This window comes from Protomyctophum bolini (genome assembly GCF_963924005.1).
Source record: "Protomyctophum bolini genome assembly, chromosome: 13".
Taxonomy (NCBI): Eukaryota; Metazoa; Chordata; class Actinopteri; order Myctophiformes; family Myctophidae; genus Protomyctophum; species Protomyctophum bolini.
In genome coordinates this window covers 13,410,768-13,432,935 of record NC_137874.1, presented here as the reverse complement: position 1 = coordinate 13,432,935, position 22,168 = coordinate 13,410,768, and the positions used below count along the sequence as shown (strand labels likewise).

Below are 22,168 nucleotides of genomic sequence, written 5' to 3'. Positions count from 1 at the left end.
AAGCTAAGGAATTCATGGAGTGTTTCCTTTTCCCGTACTGTAGTGTTTGTACTTGTTGATGACATAATATTGTGTACATTTATGCCATGTTAGTGAATTGAATTCATTGGACCACACTAGAAACAAGTGCCCTGCAGGACCTTTTAGCCTTAAGGTCTTACTGTACCAAGTGCTGTTTACATTCATGGCTAATGAAGTATTCGATCAATATCCCTCTCCATCTAGTCAGGCTCTCCTTCAGTCTCTCTGGCAGGCAGAGAGCTGGAGGGAATCCAGGAATTATTGGTGAATAGAGATGTACATGGATAGATAGAGAAGAGCTTGAGAGAGATAGAAATCACTGTTGAACCTTCAAATACAACTTAAAGTTGATTATTTTTAGGACGGTGATGTCATTATGAAGGTACTTGTTAACTTGTGTTTCCCTCTATTGTACACTTTACGACAGTTCTATATAGTTTCCTTTACGGCAACGCACACGAGGATATATTACGCATGCGCAGTGGGCGCAGGGATTCAGATGTGAATTGTGGAGGGAACAGTTTAGACATGTCCAGCCGGTGTACGGTGAATAAAGTGATCAACAGTACTCATTAAAGTACACCAATCCACCAAAGTGGTGGAGGGTCTGATGGACGGAAGGTTAGACATAAGGAATTGGGACGGTTCCGGTTAGGGTTATGGCTGGGAGGAGGTTACAGTTAGGCATAGGGGAGGGTTAAGGTTGTGGTTAGGGGTGAGGTAAGGGTTAGTCAAGTTTTTGACCTGCTTTCCTGTTATGTTTTTTAAATGCTATATAAATAAACCCGACTGACTTGACTTGGCTTTGGACAAATGCAATTTAATCAAAACAAAGAACAACTGAACAAATGTTAGTTTTTTCTGATACAAAAGAATACATGTACTACTGAATCAACAGTAATACGGAGACAACAAGGTATAAATCAAACTAGCAGTCCTCCCAATTTCCCAAAACACTTCCTAGAAGAAAGGCATCCTTCGGGTTTGAGAAAATTAATGGTCACGTCCCCCTCGCGACAATGATTTACTATTCTGTCCAAAATGGGTCAGGCCTCGAACAGGGCTGAGTCGGCTAAGCGAACTTCGCAACGTTCAACACGCATCATTGGGGTCTCTCGTGGCTCAAGTTCGCTTGAGACGCGCCCCTCTGTCGCAGTCTAAAACTGTACTTTATCCCCTACTACGAGTAGGAGGGGAGCGAGACCATTTACTCAAACCCGAAGGAGATTCCGCACTACCGCCTGTCTGGCACAGCACTTGGACATGTGTCAAAAACCTCAAGTTTATACAAAATAGCATAAAACATTTTGATAATACAAAATGAGGGTTTAAAAAAAATGATTTTGAAATAAAAAAATAGAATTTGAAATAAAAATAGATTTGACAATATAATTGTGCGCTCGCACGCATGCACACACGCACACGCACACACACACACACACACACACACACACACACACACACACACACACACACACACACACACACACACACACACATACATTACAGTATGTGTAATTCCATGTGACATCATTTATTTTGAAATTAATGCTTCAATTGTCTGAAACTGACAATTATAGGGTCCTATTTTGGGGTAGGTTACCCTACCTACCTCCAACCCTTCTCCGGAAAATACCAAAAGATCATCGCCACTCACTTGACTGAGCTTCACACCAGTTCGCCATTGTCTCAAAATAGGGCCAATTATTTCAAATCATTTAACATTAGCCAAACAACAGTTGAATATAAAAAAGGATCCGTTATAGTTTGATTCTGCCCGTGGCCATCAGCAGTGCTGGTAAACGTTGGTGACATTCTTAGTTGTCATCATTAGTGGCTCTTCCTCTCTGGCTTCTAGAGGGAAAAAAATAAAGAAACATAAGAGTCAGATGGCTACTACAGGTCATACTCTCGAGACATAAAAGAGGCACAGGAAAACATTGATAAAGCCATATAGACAGTAGACTAATAACTTTGATAACAGGGAACAATAGGGATATTTTAGCTGGCAGTTGACTTGACCCTCTCCCTGATTGGCACGTGAGCAAGCGCTGCGTCAATAAAGCCACTTTTAGACGGAAACGGGCTCCAAAGAATTCGGCAAAGTAATGTGCATGCCAGGTGGCGGTGATGGACTGCAAAATAGACCAGGCACCATGCCAGGCACGCATGTACAAGCATCGATATATATATATATAAAAAAAATAAAGCCTAATTGGCTGCTGCAGTTCATTGGAGGTTCATTGGAGTCTCCATTGAAGGCAGGAAGTCAAGCAGAAGTGCTGAAGGCACGCTGTGTCGCTGCCCAAGTGACGACACTCATGCGACTCCTCTACGTCTCTCACTGCCACTCAAGTGACTACAGGCCAATCACAGTGCGTCTTTTACGGGACTTATCCATTCATTCCAGGGGAGATTTATTGGCATGAGGAAACCAATGTTTACAATTTGCCTCTGATTCGCAAGGAATCTCAGGAATATATTGCCTTCAACAGAGACACGCGCCCCAGAGCCAGAAGAGGCGTCTACCTTTTTATGTCTATGTGTACAAGAATGATGTCACAAGTTTTGCGGATTCACCGTTTTGCCCGTTGACATGGAGATGGGAGGAGACAGCGTTTTCAAAGATTTCAAAGATACATTTTGGAAGCTGTTTTCACAATTCTCGTCTAAAGGGACTCCAGCAAATGATACTTTATTTTCAGTTTTCTATGGACACCGTGTCCGTGTAAACGGGGCCTACATCTTTGAGGAATGGATCATTAAAGACCCCACCCAAAATTATGAAGGGATACAAGTTTTTTTTCCACATGTATAGTAGTATGTACCTACAGTAAACAGTGTATCTAAGTGCCAAATGCCAAGTTCACCTTGCTGGACAACTTCCTTCGCTTCATCCTCCTTCTTCAGTTCCTCACCTCCTGCTTCTCTGCACTCCTCATCCACCTCCCATCCCTCTCTGCTGGTGGCCACACCTTCATGCATGTACCAGTAGTTTGGCTAAAATAAAGGGAGGAAAAGAGTGTCAGAACAATCTATTGATAGCTTACAGCACCTGGTTTTCCCTGACGGTTACTAACCAGCTACTATTAACCAGATTACCCGAGGTGGGTTGGCAAAAGGGCCTTTCTGTGTGGAGAAAGGCCATGTTTCATGTTCTCCCTGTGTGCCCTAGGGTACAGTAGGTACCCTCAGATAAAACATGCAGTAATCCTGGTCTCTAAACTGCCTCCCCCTGGCCAGCCGGGGCGCCTGATGGAGGGGAAAGGAACTGGTTCCTTCCACACATTACGTCCAACCGGGGAAACTCCCCCTGTCAGGTGAAAAGAAGCAGCTAGGACTCCTCATGCTAAAAGAAGGAAGCATGAGGTCAGTCCTTGCTCTCCCCAGGTTGACAGAGTGAGTGTAGATTACACTAGACAATTGGCAATGGGTGGAAAAAAAGGGTTACAAAAATCCTGGGATAAAAAATGTAAGAAAAATAATAATAATGATTGATCGATACATTAATGCATTAATGATGAATTAAAGAACATGGGCCTATCCAAGTACTCACATTTTTTAGTAAAATCCACAAGGGAAATACGTTTACAAGTAAAAGTCCGGAATTCTAAATTGACTTGGGTAAAAGTACAAAGATGTTGGCATCAATTCAAAATATACTATAAAAGTACTACGTACGTTTTCAAAATGTATGGAAATATTTTGAAAATGCCCGAAGTATGCAGTGCTGAAGTGGTTAATGTATGTTTGTAATTATAATCAAAATCTGCAAAGCAACTAGTAACTAAAGTTTTCAAATAATTTTAGTGGAGAACAAGTACAATATTTGGATCTGAGATGTCGTGGAGTAGAAGTAAAAGTATTGACAATTGGAATTAATCCAGCAAAGCATAAAAAAAATAAAAATAAAACGTTACTTCACTGTTTTTGTCTGTCTGTCTGTCTGTCTGTCTGTCTGTCTGTCTGTCTGTCTGTCTGTCTGTCTGTCTGTCTGTCTGTCTTTCATCCATACACTCTGTCCAGTGAAACGAGCTGACCTGGTCACTGTGACTTGCCGGGACATCATTGGTCATCAGCAGGAGCCTCGTTATGAGTTGTCCAATAGCGCTGAAGGTCGGCCGCTCGGTGGGCTCCAGACTCCAACAGTGAGTCATTATTTGATAGCTGGGGATGGCGGGAATGATGACATCAGAGGAAGGGACAGGGTGGGGTGGGGTGGAAACAGTGTTGATTTTGGCAGCAAATATTGATTTAGTTTTAGTCATAGTCTCTTGAATAGCTTTCATTTAGTTTTAGTTACATTTTAGTCACCTGGAAAGTTTTAGTGTTAGTCTAGTTTTAGTCAAGTAAATATAAGATTTTAGTCGACTAAATCTACAGACTAAAATGTATTTTGGGGGCATGGATGCATGCTGTCGTAATGGCTGATTTTACACTTGCTGAAAATAGTTGATCTACAAGATCTTGTAGATCTGCTACTGTATATTCAGCATGCAACCAAGTTTATAATGACTTTTACTGGATCTCTTGTCCACTAGTCCCTTCCTAACATTTTAGTTTAGTTTTTATTTGTTGACGAAATTGTCAATATATTTAGTCTCAGTTTTAGTCATCATAGCTTAGTTTTCATTTAGTTTCAATTTAGTTTTCATCAGTGGAAAAAGGCAGTCGACGAACACTTTTCGTCTTAGTTTTAGTCTATAAAAACAACACTGGGTGGAAAAGACATAATTATGTAGATGAGGGGAGATGCTTCTTGGAATTCCTGCATTCCAGTTCCAGAACCAGTTTGTTCTCTATTTGTATTACTTACAGCTCTGGGGGGGCAAAGTCTGGCCGAGACATGTGGCGGCCATCTTTAATCATCTTGTAAAAGTTGGCATCCACAGCGATATTTGGATAGGGGCTTTTACCTACAGTATTATGGACAGAGAGTAGTCAGAAAGGAAAGGTCAGCGAGTGTATAGTATTTCATTCATTTACATTTAAAGATTAAGTGATAGTCAGCAAGTAAAGGGCATAGTTCAAACTACAACATATATTTAAACTAAATGAAAGCTGTGTCCTACCCAGTGAAAAGATCTCCCACAGCAGAATACCATAGGACCAAACATCACTCTGCACTGTGTACACACACTCAAAGATACTTTCTGGAGCCATCCATTTCACTGGCAGACGAGCCTATATTTAAAATAAATACAAATGTTTAGACCAAAGTTTTCTGAAAAACTTTCAGATTTTAATTTAAAAGAATAAGCACACAAATAACCTCATTAGGGGGTATGTGTGTGTGTGTGTGTGTGTGTGTGTGTGTGTGTGTGTGTGTGTGTGTGTGTGTGTGTGTGTGTGTGTGTGTGTGTGTTATATATATATGAGAGAGAGAGAGAGAGATTTATGTTAATGCTTGATTGGAACCAATGGTCATACAACAAGACCAATATATAGTTTCTGCTGGCAAAACACCCAAGTCGTGTATAGATTGTCTATTGAGTTGCGTATAGATAGAGGTGTGTATGGATGGACAGTGGTGGAAAAATGACTCAAGATTTTGACTTAAGTAAAAGCATCAATTCTGCAACGTAGAAACACTACGAGTTACAAGTAAAAGTGGCCAGTAATCAAATTTTACTTGCAAAAGAACAAAAGGATAGGCATCAATATATACTTCAAGTACCTAAAGTAAAAGTACTCATCATGCAGTATGTCCGGTTACTAGTAAAAGTAATCATTATGTCTAAAATGTAAACAAAAACAAGAGAGAATAAATAAATACATAATAATAATAAAATAGCCTAAGTTAGGGCTGAAGTGCTTTATGTTAATGTAAGTAACTAAAGTGTTCAAATAATTGTAGTGGAGTAACAGTACAATATATGTCTCTGCATGTAGTGGAGTAGAAGTACTCCAGTACAGTAAAAGTACCGGAAAACTGGACTTAAGTACAGTACTTTCCACCAGATGGATTTTCTTGTTTACACCCCAAGTTAAATTTATGGCCAGTACAGAATTCATTCCACGTTGATCTGACCCCCCATGCCAAAGCAAATACAAGGTCAAATATGCTGGTTGTCATGAACATGTTCAATAGTGTCTCTTTAAGCTTAACTTACATTCCCTTTAACAATGTAGTTGTCGTCATTCATGATGTCTCTTGCCAGTCCGAAGTCACAGATTTTAGCCACGCGGTGATCTGTCAGCAAAACGTTCCTCGCTGCAACATCTCTGTGAATACACTGGGCACAGTGGGAGATAACTGTTTAGAGTGAGTGCTAGTGCTGCACAATTCAAGTTCTAGTACATACATACAGTATACTGTACATAAATGGACCTGTCAACAGCTTGGTGAAAACGCCAAAAACAAACATGCTGGCGGCATGTTGCCTTGTTGATAAAATTGTACAATAAATCACCTGGAGGTCAGTATCAATATTAGAAGAACATGTGTGTGTGCATGGGTGTATGCGTGTGTACAGTACAAGAAACCTATAGGTCTACCATACTGTACTGTACGTGTTTGTACTGTATGTGTGTCTGTGTGTTCCGTGCACTGCGTGCATTTCTCTTACGTTTCTGGAGGCCAGGAACTCCATTCCCTGGGCCACTTGGTAGGAGAACAGTATCAGGTCGTCCATGTCCAGAGACCAGCTGTCTGACTGATTGTCTGCTGGAGAGCAACATGAAATAACAATCATCAACACTAACGTCTTCACACAATAATGTGCGTGCGTGTGTGCGTGCCGTGCGTGCATGCGTGCGTGCGCACCTTGGGCTTGTGTCATTGGGAGCATCTCCTGAAATACCTCTGAACCGCAAGAGATACCACTGTCCCTGCAATACACACAGAACATGCTTGAATCTCAAAGTAGAACTGTGAACAGGTCTTCACAGAGTCTAATATGAAAAGTGGTTGGTGGTAAAAAAATAATAATAATGATGACGGGGTGAGGACGAGCTGAAAAATAATTTATGATAGGTTGCTACCATAGGTTGCTACATGCTGACCACGTCAGCATGTAAACTTGTAGCACTGCGTGTATACTCACCCAGTAATTGATTCAATATCTGACTTTGAGTCAGATATTGTCCTCTAGTTTCATATCCATGTGAAAGTTCTGTCAGAAAACATATGTTATGTAAAATATCGCCACTTTTACATGAGGAAAAGCTAGACTGAACATATATAAACTTCCTTTGGGAACAGTCGATGTTTTGGGAAGCACAAACATTATGGCGCACACAATTCACAGGTGTGTTGCGATTGGTGTTGGGTAATTGATCACACAACCTATTTTGTGTGCCCCATACATTTGTGCTTCCTAAAGTTTTGATCTGTTCAGTCCTGCACTTATTCCGGGCACCTCGCCGGAGAGAATGTCGTCCGTGTGCAGCTCGTGGAAAAGTGGAGATATTTGACTAAATACACATTTTATGCCAGAACTTTCAAATTAATATGAAACTAGTCTCCAAAACGACTCCAAGTCTTAGGAATTAATTATTGGGTGGGTGCACAGGCAGTGCTATAAGTTCAAATGGCTGTGTATTTGGAATACATTAAATTATGTAAGATCATAGACATTCAAATCTAGGCCTATTAACTTGCAAGCTTAGAATATTCACCTAATATTTAGGTGTCTATATTTATTTTATTTTTATTTATTTTTTTGCATTGTGCCAGAGCTAACTGTGCCAGTCTACTATGAATGTGAACATACGTCCTGATTCTGGCGGCCATGTTCTTGTACAACTCCCGCTCCTCCTCCAACACGAACACGCTGGAGACGGCGTCCAGGAATACCTTGGCACGTCCCCTCAGGAAGTTGAGGAGGTCACCATGGCTACAGTACTCTGTTATCATCAGCATGGGACCTATTGGCATACATACATACAGGTAACCCGATGTTCAGTGGTGGGAAAACAACTCACATTTTTAAATAGTATCAATACTGCAATGTAGAAATACAACAAGTGAAAGTCCCGTATCCAAAATGCACGTGTGTAAAAGTGCAAAAGTATTGGCATCCAAATATACTTCGGATCAAAGGTACTCATTATGCAGAATGAGTTATTATTCTTTTCTCGCTGGCAGAGGGATGTGTCATATCCATTATGAGTCAAACCGCCGTCATCATTTGTTTATTTCTGGAACACTGTTCTTATTTGACGTGATATTAATTCAGTGCCCCGGGTAGGATGCATAAATTACGTCAAACTTCGGCACTGTATACCACCGTTTCCCAAACAGAGGGTCGGGACCCATGTTTGGGTCGTGGACCAATTTTCATGGGCCGCTTGAGTTTGAACTTGTAGATCTGCTATTTTGACTGTTTTCGGCAAACGTAATTTCTCTTTTGGGACTTCAGCTAAACAGTTTGGGAACCACTGCTGTATACGATCGGTCCAAAATGTCTTCCTACCTCCTAGGGTGCAGGCACCCAGCAGGTTGACAACGTAGTCATGGTAACCAAGATGGCTCAGAATCTTCAGTTCCGACATCAGGGCCTCCCGCTCTTCTGAATGGGCACTGGCTGCACGCGCACGCACACGCGCACACACACACACACACACACACACACACACACACACACACACACCACACACACACACACACACACACACACACACACACACACACACACACAAAAGAATATCAGGGGGATAAGGAGTCATAAATAGAATCTGGAGTCTAACAAGGAAGTTATATCCCATGCTGAGATGTACACTGAAATGCCCAAAAATACCAGCTAACTTCAAAGTAATAGGTATGGATGGATGTGAATAAGAGGTGTGGGACTGACGTTTGAGCATCTTGACAGCCACGCGGACGGTGTTGTCTTCTTTTCCCAGACCGTAAGCGGTGGCCTCCACCACCTTACCGAACGCTCCCGCACCCAGCACAGCACCTGGTACACGCACACGCACACGCACACGCACACACACACACACACACACACACACACACACACACACACACACACACACACACACACACACACACACACACACACACACACACACACTTTGTACTACAAAAGATGTTGGTCTGACATTTCAGAGTATACAACAATTGGCCAAAATGCATTTGAAAACTAAAATCAAGGAGACATACTGAAAAAAGTAGCACAAGAATAATCAATAGAAAATCTAAAATATTTCGCTATGATTCTACATTTTATTTATACAGTTGAAACACCAGAATATACAGTATATTTCCCCACCTACCCAAACGTAGCCTGTCTCGTGGGAACTCCCACTTCTGGTTGTAGGGCAGCTGGGTGGGGTCAATGAAGCTGTAGTTGTTACCCTGGCTACTCTCAATGATCTTCCAACGGACCTCATACCTGGGTTTCTGCAAGGAGAGAGAGAGAGAGAGAGAGATGTATATGTCTGTCTATGTAATCCTGTTATTTATACATATATATTTTTTTAAACAGTTTTACAGTAGACAAATCTTTTTTCCGTCCAATTTAGTCATTATGCCGATTGATTCCTCCCCACACACATTTCTGTGTCGTCACTGCTGTTGCATCGTACTGACTCAGCCCTGACCAGGGGTCCCCACCAGGAGGATGTGGGGTATTCGTCTTACTCCTCCCGCCCAACACTCCCTAGTCCATGCTGACGGGTGCCACCCCAGCCCGTAGGAATACATGCAGTGATACACATCTCCCTCCAGGCCCGGATTCCGTCCCACAATTGTGTTCGCATAGAGGCCCGACAAAGCCGGTTCCAATGGTTTTATATTGTGGCAGTACTTTCAATTATTGGCCCAACCTCAACCGACAGAGTGGGGTACAGTATACTAGCTGGCTTGTTGCAGATAAAAAGACATCAACTACAGACTAAAAGCAGACCAACATACCTTTGTGTACTTATAAACAGCAACCAACAGTAGAAGGAATAGAACAGCGGCCCAGCTGGACACTCCAATCACAGTTATGGAGACATTTCCATCAGCTTGTCTGGTGGCTGAAAAAAGATCTACCGGTATATACAACCACAACATCAACAATATCACAACCACATCTATATACAACCACAACAACACTGTTGATATTCTTTTACAAACATTTAAATAAAACTATAGCCCGACCAATGGCACATTTTTGGGATATTATCTTTATTTTTTTGAAAACTTTGATTTGATTTGATTAAAGTTTGTACTTGATAACATTTGACTTAAAAACAAACAAATGAGTAAAAATAAGAATAAATCGTATTATCCATGAAATGTTATGTAACCAATCAGGCCCTTTAAAAAATAACAGATCTACAAGCTCACAACACCTTGCATCGCAAAACATACTAGCATAATTTCCGATGCTGATATCGTCAAAACAATTACAATTACAATTATTATATCGTCCGATATATCGTCTGGGGTCTAAATAAAATGTGTACGTCTGTGCGTTTCTGTGATACATACGTATGTGATGGGTCCGACCAACAAAGACGTGACGTCGAGACGTATTCACATGGCTGAAGGCCACACACTCTACTGTGACGTCCTCGTTAGTCACCGGCAGAACAAGTTGGCTGTGTATCTCATCCTCTGTCTCATTGGTCAGATTAGTGGCTGGATGCTGATAGGTGGAGTTATCGCCACACCTGTTATTTTGAAAATAGGTGTTGGTGTTGAGTTAAGTTAAGTTAACTTCACAACCGATACTACATAATATATAGGCTACAGGCTACTGTGATTGGAGTCATTGGACATACGTTTTAGTGTCCCCGGGGCAGATGTACCAGACGATTGTGGGTAAGGGATATCCAGAGCTGCGGCACGTCACACTGCCATTCCTATGAGTGACTTCGGCACTGGGAGGCTCTGGAATAATGACATTTATACCACAGTTAGTTCTGACGCCATGTTGCGATTGGTTGATAGTCATTCCAATGCCAATGTGACAAGAGGAATTCTAATGACAATGCGATTGGCTGAGAGGAATTCTAATGCCAATGTGATTGGCTAAACGGTGCTATTGAGGTGTTAATGACCGCTGGCCATGGGAGTTTTTAAGTATCCATTCCACACTATTATCTAATAATTATTATTATAACGTGTGGATAAAGATGTTTCCTACTGTAGACTCTCAGGTGGAGGGTGTATGAGTTGTTGTAGGATGGGGTGGAGTAATGGACGGTGTAGGTTCCTCTGTCTTCAGGTCGCACTCTCCTTAGCAGCAACCTCGCCTCATACCTACAGTACAACAACAATAATTATTATTATAATAATTATTACAGTACAACAACACACCAACAGTTTTAAATCTCCAATACAATCCATAGTGAACAAAACATTTATATATGTATTTATTGTGCAAGTTGCGCAAGGACTGGTGGCGGCCCGCCTTAGGGTTGAGCAAGCCTTGAGTTATTACAGAAGAGAGGACACAGGAGTCCTGAGTTGGTGTTGGCTAGACCGCTCTCTCGCATTGCATCGCTGACACAGAAATCCTTTTTGAGCAGGGGAGTACTACACCACTTCTTCACCACATAATGTATTCACCTACTGATACTACTACCAACTTCTTGCCACCTAAACTAATATTGATAACTAATAATAACAGTGGATGTGACCTGTTGTTATGGCCGGAGTAGCTCTCCTTGTGTGTTGTGGTGTCGAGATGTGACGGTGTCGTCCATCTCTGGTAGAGGAGTGGAGGATAGGTCTCCATCACCAACGTCAGGTTCACATCCTGCCCTTCCTTCACCTCCACTCTGCTAGTGCCTCCTCCATAGACCTCCATTAAACCACTGCTAACGTTAGCCTGCCAAGCCCCATTCTCGTCGATGGTGCTGATGTTAGCACTCCACACAGGCTGCAGGTAGAGCCTCAGGTAGGGTCCATCTGATGAAGGAGAAGAGGAGGAAAAGAAGAGAGAAAGGATATCAGTAAGACTTTTTTCCAAGTACTTTTTAAAGATTGCCACAATTGTGCCACAATTTTTGTATTTTTCCATGTGTCTATGAGGTGACAGTACTTAATTAGACACCCTGGAGTCGTTTTTATGTGCAATGGTGTATTAACTTTGTATTTAGGGTTTATTCCTGGAGGCTGAACCCTTGACAGTCAAACAGGCCAATGAAATGGCATCACGTGACATCGTGGCACTCCATCTTTAAGTATAAAAAAACGTAATATTCCTGAATAATAACTTCACAGGAATGTATCCAGAGGCATACTGTGTGTGTGTGTGTGTGTGTGTGTGTGTGTGTGTGTGTGTGTGTGTGTGTGTGTGTGTGCGTGCGTGCGTGCGTGCGTGCGTGCGTGCGTGCGTGCGTGCGTGCGTGCGTGCGTGCGTGCGTGCGTGCGTGTGTATGACCTACATGAGTCATACAACTACCTAGGCCTAGGCCATAGATTTAATATTGCAGGGGAATGGTAAGAAAGGTTTCCTGGTCTGTAAACTCAGACCAGGAAAGAACAGGTCTGAGTTTACAGCTAGGCTGAACCTGATTGACGCTTCACCACTACCATTGCTGATGAAGTTGGAGGCTATTAGGCAGGTTGCCCTGACTAGAGTACAACACTTCTCCAACGTTCATCTAGCATGTAAAACACTTCTAAATGATAATGTAGTTCACTTTGTGAGGAAGTGGTTCGGGCTTAACACCCACACCACCACCAGAGACATTATTATTCATTATTGTAAAATGTGAATGCAAATAAAGATGTTAAGTTGTGTGGGTAACATGGATGTTTCTGAGTTTGTAGTTCTACGTAGTTGCTGAAGACCTATACAAAACTCATCTAAGAAGATCGAGTGCTGGGAGTGTTGAGGGATTACTGTAGCCACCCTTCTGTGTTTACAATTAAGCAGCATTCAATGAATCAGTTAGCCCATAAAGTTTTGGAAGCAACTACGTCTCTATCTTTCCTGTTGACATTTAGACTAGCAACTTGACAAACCAATGAGAGTACAAAGGAATTAACCACTTAAAGGGCTGGTCTACAAGCTCACAACATGTCCCCCGATCAACCTCTGTTTCATATTCCTATGCCCTCCCCTCCTGTCTCTCCCCATCTCCTCTCCGTGTCTCTCTCTCTTGATAAATACAACCCGGACCGTGGGGTGTGTGCTCTGTAGACCCTGTACACAAGGACTGGTGGTGGCCCACCTTAGGGTTGCACGCCTATTACAGAACAGTGGGCGATCTCGTGTTCAACTTAGCATGATGGACTGTGGAAGGGGTTCTGTGTACGGTGGGGGGAGGTCTTTAGGACTAGTACTGTTTTGAGGTTAATGTCAGGCACCATACTCTTTTTTTGCTGAAATGTTGCATTCTGTAGTAAGTTAACAAAGGTGTAAAATTAAAAATAAAACTCTCTCTCTCTCTCATTTCCCATCTGTCCTTACCCAGTACAGTCAGTGTAGTGGTGGCTGTGGCGGTCCCGGCCTCGTTAATGGCAGTACAGGTGTACACACCACTGTGTCTGTGCTCAACAGCCGCCACAGACACAATCTTGCTGATGTGCAGCACTGACTGCCCGGAGTAATTCTGACGCTTAGTCACGTTCAATGCCTGCACAGATACGACAACAATCAGATATTCTGTAGCCTACATTTTGTAAGATATACTTAAATGTACGTAACGTACATAATAATATATATCTATAGATATATACGTACTGTATCTACAACACAATTAGGATGCAGTGGTGGAAAAAGTTAAGTAAAGTAAAAGTAGCAATGCTGCAATGTACAAAATGTAGTTAAAGTACCAAAAGTACGAAAAGTACAAATTATGCAGAATGTCCTTGTATAAAAATCTGCTATTTTCAAAAGATTTTTCAAATGGCCGAAATGTATATTGCCATGAAGTGGTTAATCTATGCTTTGTAATGATCATAAAACAATAAATGTTTGTAATAAGGCGATCATTGACCTGCATGTGTGTGTGAGTCCATGTGACGTTGTAGAAGTGGCTGGGGTTGCTGGTGATGCAGGTGATGTCCATCTTCTCTCCTACAATACGGACCAGCTCCTCGTCAGAGACAGACACCGTGGGAGGGGACCGCAACCCTGGGGCGGAGATGTACTATACTTAGTGGGGGAAAAACTACTGAAAAAGGTTCACTTATAAGTGAAAGTATCAATACTGCAATATAGAAAAACTCTGTTGAAAGTAAAAGTCCGGGATTTACTTGAGTAAAAATACAAAAGTATCGGTATCAAAATGTACTTAGAAGTACCAAAAGTAGTTTTCAAACGTATATAAATATTTTGAAAATATCTACTGTAGATCGGCTATTTCCAAATGGCCGAAATGTATATAGGGCTGAAGTGGTTATTTTTGTTGTTGTTGTTTTGTAATAATAATAAAAGTCTACTCTAATCAGTAACCAGTAATAACCAAAGTTGTCAAATAAATAATTGTAGTGGAGTTAATGTATAATATTTGTCTCTGTGATGTAGTGGATTAGAAGTAAAATTATTGAAAACTGGAAACACGCCAGTAAAGTACAAATCCCTCAAAAGTGTACTTAAGTACAGTACTTGAGTACTATCTATCTATCTATCAGTAGCTGTACCTTAAGCCCAAACCACACCAAGGGTCAGGTTGGGACAAAACGGTTTTAAAGGTGTGGTCAGGTCTACCTTAAAAAAAAACATTTTGTCCCAAACCGACCCTTTGGTGTGGTTTGGGCTTTATGTTACTTTACACCACTGCAGACAGACTGATTGATTGATTGAAAGTTCTTACATGGTATCACCAGAATGCTCACAGGATTGGAGGTGTATTCTTTTCCATTCCTGGTGGCAGTACAGACATAGTCGCCCCTGTAGCTGGGCTTCATGTCCCTGATCAGGGCACCTCTTTGGCAGTCAACGGTCACATTCATGCCGCTCGGGAGACCACCGCTGGCTATGTCCCCCTCCATTCTGAAGCCCAATTCTGTGACATTCGGGTCGGTCAGCAGGCACTCAAACAGGAAGTCCTGTCCCTCCTTCATGATGGAAGGATCCCTGCGAGGAGTGACAAAGAGGTTGCCCCCCCCCTCTGCCAACCTGTTTTCAAGATCTGTAGGAAGGGAGAGGGGACAATGTCTGTTTTTATTTCACAAGGATATAAAATTGAATATGTTTTATGGTTTTATGGTTTGAGTAAATGGTCTCGCAACTGTCCCTACTTGTGGGACTCTGGGGGACGAGCATTTACTATTCTGTCAATATCGGGTTGCAACTCGAACGAGATTTAGCGCAATCGGTGGTGCCTCTCTTGGCTCAAGTTTGCTTGAGACTGCACCCCTCTGTCGTGGCCTAAAGCCCAAACCACACGAAAAGGTCGCCATCCAACTCCTTGCAACCAAACGGTTGCATGGCGAGTTGCATGGCGATCCATTGGTGTGGTTTGGGCCACTGAATTTAACCAGTTGAATCACTTGGGTCGACGTGCAACAGGACACATCACACCGCCGGGACGAACGTTAAACCGTCTCGTCCTTTGGTGTGGTTTGGGCTTAAATTAAACTTTTGTCCCCTACTACTACTACTGGAGGGGGGCTTGAGCATATACTCAGAATGTGAAGCAGATTCCACCATGCACGTGTCAAAGCCAGAAATGAGTTTTTTGGCACTCAGTCCCGCATAACTGCCGTCTTCCGGGTATAATGATGATGTCACGTGCATGCCCTCTATTGATGCAGCCAGCTGACAGTTAAGCATAAAGCTTAATGTGTATGTGTGTGTGTGTGTGTGTGTGTGTGTGTGTGTGTGTGTGTGTGTGTGTGTGTGTGTGTGTGTGTATATATATATATATATACACTCAGAGGACATCCAACACCTGCTGCACCCACTTAATGCTTTTCTTTGTTACACGTTCAAGTAATGAATTAATTCAATCTGCTGCAGCTGGCTGTACCCTACCTATGACATGTCTGTGAACAGCGAAAAGGCTCTACTGATATGATTGGTTTAAGTCTTTTCACACAGACTTCTACTGCTACTGTAGGCCTGTGCCCAGAAGGGAACTTTTTCTAGTTACTTGCGCAAGCAGAGCGCGCAAGTAATCGTTTCGCTTGGTCTCTTCGAAGTGAAGACAAGTTTTCTTCAACGGTAAATCTGTGCCTGGTTTGCTGGGACTAGTTACAACATTACGTCATCCTTGAGAGAGTACATGGTGTGTATATGACGTAATGTTGTAACTTGTAACTTGTAACTTGTAACATTACGTCATATACACACCATGTACTATCTCAAGGATGACGTAATGTTGTAACTAGTCCCAGCAAACCAGGCACAGATTTACCGTTGAAGAAAACTTGTCTTCACTTTTTGGAACCAAGTAACCACAGTATACTGCTAATCAAATTACAACTACATACTCTGTATGTAGTTGTAACTAGAACAACTACATACAGTCTGTGCCTGGTTTGCTGGGACTAGTTACAAGTTACAAGTTACAACATTACGTCATATACACACCATGTACTCTCTCAAGGATGACGTAATGTTGTAACTAGTCCCAGCAAACCAGGCACAGATTTACCGTTGAAGAAAACTTGTCTTCACTTTTTGGAACCAAGTAACCACAGTATACTGCTAATCAAATTACAACTACATACTCTGTATGTAGTTGTAACTAGAACAACTACATACAGTCTGTGCCTGGTTTGCTGGGACTAGTTACAAGTTACAAGTTACAACATTACGTCATATACACACCATGTACTCTCTCAAGGATGACGTAATGTTGTAACTGGTCCCAGCAAACCAGGCACAGATTTACCGTTGAAGAAAACTTGTCTTCACTTTTTGGAACCAAGTAACCACAGTATACTGCTAATCAAATTACAACTACATACTCTGTATGTAGTTGTAATGTGATTTGTAATTTGTATATCTGTGCCTGGTCTGCTGGGAACAGATGACCATATCTCTTACGTCATCACTGAGAGCTAGTCATACATATACACACACCATGTACTCTGGTCCCAGTTCTCAACGATGACGTAATGTTGTAACTGGTCCCAGCAAACCAGGCACAGACTTACGGTTGAAAAAAACTTGGCTTCACTTTTTGGAACCAAGTAACCACGGTATACTGCTAATCAAATTACAACTACATACTCTGTATGTAGTTGTAATGTGATTTGTAATTTGTAAATCTGTGCCTGGTCTGTAGTACTGTACTATAGTACAAAATGAAATACATTTAAAACAATTGACAATTTACAATAAGTAATAAAATAATTATACTGTATAATATATTTTAATTCAGTTTATATACCTTTTTTTTCATCACATATCAATGATTCATTTTTCTGTAAAAAAGTAGTTAGGTAGCAAATAGTTACACGTAATGATTATACATTTCAAACGTTCCTTCACAGAGATACTGAGATGTGATACTTTCCAGCGGTCGAAAGTACTTGCGCGCTCTGCTTGCGCACTAGTAGGCCATTTATGGCCTACTAGTGTGCAACAAGCAAGTATGCACTCGGCAGAGTGCAGTTCTAGTTAATTCTGGAAACCAGGCTAGTTAATTTCTGCATCTTAGGGCCCATTTAACCATATAATGCATTTGGATGGCAAAAATGGCAGATCTGCAAGTTCAGTGTCTTGAATGAGATGTGCTGTGAGTTTGCATATCTGCTATTTTCCAGCATAGGACCGTTGCACAGTGAAGTATAAACAAGGCTTTAGGATTTATAAGTCGTTTTTAGAATCCTCCTCCTCGAGCATATCCACGGATATCCCAAGCCTTGCCACTTGACAGTTTTCAAATCAACCTCATGGTGGCGCTACAACAGGCCAAGTTGCGTCTCTCTCACACACACACACACACACACACACACACACCACACCACACCACACCACGCCACGCACACACACACACACACACACACACACACACACACACACACTCTCTCACACAAAATTACTCCTAAATATTTTGCCAAACATGAGGCATGGATGAAAGATGGGCCTGTCTGGAACTCACCTATGCTTTAGCCTCGGTCCCACTCCCAGTGGTGTGCGTACGCCTGTACTGTACTGCGTGTGTGCGTCAATTTAACAAAGGTGCAGACGATCAGAAATCAGCAGAGAGCTACTAGCCAAATTGAAGTGGACTTTTTTTTCCTCCCTGGAAATAAAAACGTCTGGGTTTCCGAGGCTATACAGGGACAGCCCAGCAGAAAAACGCAATGTTAGGCGGCAGGCCTATGCCTACTGCATTTCAGTTCATCCACTTAGGTATGTAAATGCAACCTGACTTTGCCAGCTGGGGGCAGCGTCAGGTTAATGTAAATGTGAAGTGGGACATAATATTTGGTTGCCACTGCCAGTTCCAGTTAGAAACATAGGCCAGCCTACTCACTGTATGGGTGCCATGCCCATGATCATGATGGGTGGTAAGGTAACACGGAGGTTATTTTCATAGCACCTGTCGGAACTAAACAATGCGCTGGGTAGTCACCGCCGGCCAAGTGGACCAATTTATTGTCCTCCAACCAAAATAATGCGAACGAAAATAAAAGCCTTGGTACCGAGGTTATACCCTCCAACAAAACAAGAGGGCTGCTGTGTCTTGTTTTTACTCAAATACATGAAGTTACTATATGCTGCCATCTAGTGGTCAGAAACTCTATTGCAGCTTTAACCTTTTTCTGTTCTTCTGAATGTCTGACTGGTCTTGACTTGGAAGGACAAAGTGGAGAAGTTTCTGGTGGCCAACAGGTGTATATAAGTTCATAAACTGAACATGTTTAAAAAGTCCATATACTAACCAACTGCCGTATACTGCCAACTTCATGGCATCTTACCCTTGACATAGATGTGAACCCATGAGTCCAGGTGTCTCAAGCTCTGGTTCAGGTACCCACAGCTGTACGTTCCGGTGTGTCTGGAATCCAACCTGCTGACAGTCAGCGAGTCCGTCGATTGGCGATTGTGGCGCAGTTTAAATGCATTGCTGTTCCAACCCACTGGGATATCAGAGCCATTGCCATGACAGCCTAGGGTGAAGCTATCCCTGCCGGCAGTGAGAACAACCTCAGAGCCGCTTGGGAGAGAGATGGAGTTCAGAAGCATTGATGGAGGGCTCAGTTCTGGTGGGAGGGAGAGAAACAAGTTCTTATTATTATTAATTTTATAAAATATTATTTACTGTTTTAGGCTTTTCTGCCTTTATTGATAGTTTCAATTGAAGATAGACAGGAAAGAGGGAGGGAGAGACGGGGAGAGACATGCAGAAAAGGTTGTCATGAACGGGACTCGAACATGCAACAGTCCAGAGCCTATCTGGCATGCATGCCTGCCCTGGACCACTAGGCCAGTGGGCGCCCCAATTAATGTCTAGGCATTTAACTGATAGGATATTGATTGATTATTATAACAATCCTGTGAAATTATTTGAAACATTATTATTTTTGGGGGGCTGGTGCTGAGAGAGGAGAGTCTCTTCTCATCCCTTCACCAGGATCTTCTAAACTGTTGACCCTTGACCATTTTAGTGACCAGCCTGCCTGCAATCACAACTCTCTGGGTAGAAGGACAAAGAAAAGGTGACAGCAACTGAAAATACATGTGCACGATCACTTTCAATGTGTTCCTACAAGGCAAGGGCTTGGATCATGTTCCCACGCCACCTTAAGCCACTCACGCTACCTGCTTCCAGATCCTGTCTCTGTGGCTGAAAGTGAAACGTCCTCACAACCGTCCTGATTGGTCGGTTCAATAGAGCTCAAACTGTTTTCAAAACATGTTGCTGTGTGTTCGTATTCAGTTTCATGCAGGGGATGGGAGGTAACCCAAACTAAACTAAAGTACATGCTGCATGTGACCACTGTGACAACGTTCTAGTGGCCTCGAGGCCACCCCTGGAATGAGGTGCCCATTGAGGTACCAGCCCATGGTGCCTCAAAATACACATGCACCACTATTTTGTGCATTTGGATATGTGCTCCAAGAACGCTACTACCAGTAAGATGCCTGACTGAGGCCCTAATAAAGGGCGAGGTCGCGTGCACGCATCCGACAGAAAACTACTGTATGGGCGAGCATTGGCGCTTTGGCATGGGGGGTCAGATCAACATATCCGCCTGGGTGACAGCAGACTGCTTCCATTCCATAGTTAACTGCGACCTTTGGTCGCAATAAGAAAATCCCAAGTCAGACACACAAAGTACTGTTCCCTCAGCACCACCTGATCCAATCCAAGTGCGCTTGTGCCATGGTCTCTCGAGACTGAAGGCCGCTACTACTACTACCTGTTAATAGTTTTCCACCGCAACATTTGTGTTTAAGTGTGATTTACTTTTGTAGCAGATAAAGTCCTTATCCTCTACCCCTTGGTTACCTTTCAATAAAACCATATTTGATAGACTGAGAAGTAATACCATACATGTTGCTGATGATAGATAATGTTATATTATTGTAATCAGTTCTCATAAGCAATGGATTAATGATGAAACTGAACGGTGTCCAGAATCTGTTCCCACTGGAAGTAGAACAGTAAAGGGCGCGTTTTTCAGACTTTTAGCTGCACGTCCAGTGTGCAACCACCTTTAGAATGAGTTCATTTATAATGACATTGCTTTAGATTATAACATTTCTACTCAGATTAGTCAGGTGCTGGATATAAAAATATGCTGGGCTTTGCCGAATGAGAATAAGATATTCCACTAACAAATAAACGAACTAGAATACTAGATAGATAGATAGATAGATAGATAGATAGATAGATAGATAGATAGATAGATAGATAGATAGATAGATAGATAGATAGATAGATAGATAGATAGATAGATAGATAGATAGATCATGTGACTAGTGGAATGTGGCAGTTGGGAGTCATAGCAATTGACTCCGGGGTTTGGTAATCAGGACAGTTCTGTCTCTGTGGTATTTAGAGCTGTTAGGTTGGAGAAAAGGGAAATGAAAACTAGAGAGAGGGCCTCCATGGAAGTGTGTGTGTGTGTGTGTGTGTGTGTGTGTGTGTGTGTGTGTGTGTGTGTGTGTGTGTGTGTGTGTGTGTGCGCGTGCGTGCGTGCGTGCGTGCGTGCGTGCGTGCGTGTGTCTGTTCAGACAAAAAAAAAACAGTGTTCTGGTCCAGGAAACACATTTTCTCTGGGAGGAGACCACAAACACACACGCACGCACGCATGCACATTCACACACGCACATTCACGAAGAGGTCAAGTCAGTCATGACAGGTAGTGAGAATATACATTCTGTTGTAATTCTAAAGCTTTCACTTCATTACTTTCAGCCCAAATGGACTTACTGTGGAAAAGCCTCAGTGTCACAACCTATCTTCAACTATATCTTCTTATAATTGCTCAATAATTCTTAATATACACCGGCCACTTTATAACTTGCCCAACTGTTCGTTAACGCAAATTTCTAATCCTCCATGGTAGCAACTCAATGCATTTAGACATGCAAACACAGAAAAAGGAGAGAAAGACTCAAGACAATCTGCTGTAGTACAAACCGAGCTTCAGAAAGGGGAAGAAAGGTGATTTACTGGTAGCCTGGCAGGGCCTGCAGACTCATAGGATTCACTGACGCTTCAGTGAATCCTCGCTATGAGTCTGGCCCCGCCAGGCTAATTTACTGGTGTCTTTGAACGTGGCATGGTTGTTACTTGTTGGTGCCAAACTAGCTGGTCTGACTTCTGGGTAGCCCATTTCAGAAACTTCTGAACTACTGGGATTTTGACGCACAAACATCTATCTCTAGGTATTACAGACTGTATTACAGACAGTTGTGAAAAAGAAGACATTTCCTGTGAGCAGCAGTTCTGTGACACTATATGAGACAAGTGTTGGACCCAAGTGCAGAACCACACAGGCAGGCAAGCAGATGATGATTTATTATCAAACTCACAATAGAGCGTCGCAGTCCCGCCCAGACCCGGAAAATAATTCCCCGTTCATTTTCCTCATAGGCTTTTCAAAAAGTATTTATTTAAAGACGTTTACGTCGCGGACAAAGCCAACTCTTGTCGTGACAAATCATGACAATAAACACAATGTTTTGGGCCGAACAAATAATTAGAAAGAAGAAAAAAACGGCAGGTTACAACACTTTCTTTGTTGTTTTTCTTCTTTGTAAGTATTTGTTTGCTCCAAAATATTTGTTTGTTTGTTGTCATGATGTCTATGGGAACAATTAATTGGGAAATAATTCCTGGG

General features: G+C 42.3%; 1 protein-coding gene across 5 annotated transcripts in view; it reads right to left on the bottom strand.

The window, feature by feature from the left end:
- Positions 1–825: 825 nt before the first annotated feature.
- The window catches only part of csf1rb (colony stimulating factor 1 receptor, b), a 25,952-nt gene continuing 4,609 nt past the window's right edge, over positions 826–22,168 (bottom strand). Inside the window, exons 2-22 of one of the 5 annotated variants that reach the window (XM_080780731.1) lie at positions 18,794–19,078; positions 14,731–15,048; positions 13,912–14,048; positions 13,383–13,548; positions 11,602–11,872; positions 11,106–11,221; positions 10,741–10,849; positions 10,448–10,629; positions 9,884–10,002; positions 9,244–9,370; positions 8,820–8,924; positions 8,439–8,549; positions 7,737–7,890; positions 6,788–6,852; positions 6,591–6,688; positions 6,135–6,257; positions 5,094–5,205; positions 4,838–4,937; positions 4,062–4,188; positions 2,940–3,021; positions 826–1,875 (exon numbers count right to left, since the gene is read on the bottom strand). In XM_080780731.1, the coding sequence (XP_080636857.1) occupies positions 1,808–1,875; positions 2,940–3,021; positions 4,062–4,188; positions 4,838–4,937; positions 5,094–5,205; positions 6,135–6,257; positions 6,591–6,688; positions 6,788–6,852; positions 7,737–7,890; positions 8,439–8,549; positions 8,820–8,924; positions 9,244–9,370; positions 9,884–10,002; positions 10,448–10,629; positions 10,741–10,849; positions 11,106–11,221; positions 11,602–11,872; positions 13,383–13,548; positions 13,912–14,048; positions 14,731–15,048; positions 18,794–19,078 (2,975 nt within the window). In that variant the 3' untranslated portion in view covers positions 826–1,807. Of the gene's footprint in view, positions 1,876–2,891; positions 3,022–4,061; positions 4,189–4,837; positions 4,938–5,093; positions 5,206–6,134; positions 6,258–6,590; positions 6,689–6,787; positions 6,853–7,736; positions 7,891–8,438; positions 8,550–8,819; positions 8,925–9,243; positions 9,371–9,883; positions 10,003–10,447; positions 10,630–10,740; positions 10,850–11,105; positions 11,222–11,601; positions 11,873–13,382; positions 13,549–13,911; positions 14,049–14,730; positions 15,049–18,793; positions 19,079–22,168 lie in introns of all 5 variants that reach the window. The other 4 variants (XM_080780729.1, XM_080780730.1, XM_080780727.1 and 1 more) reach the window with 4 other exon arrangements.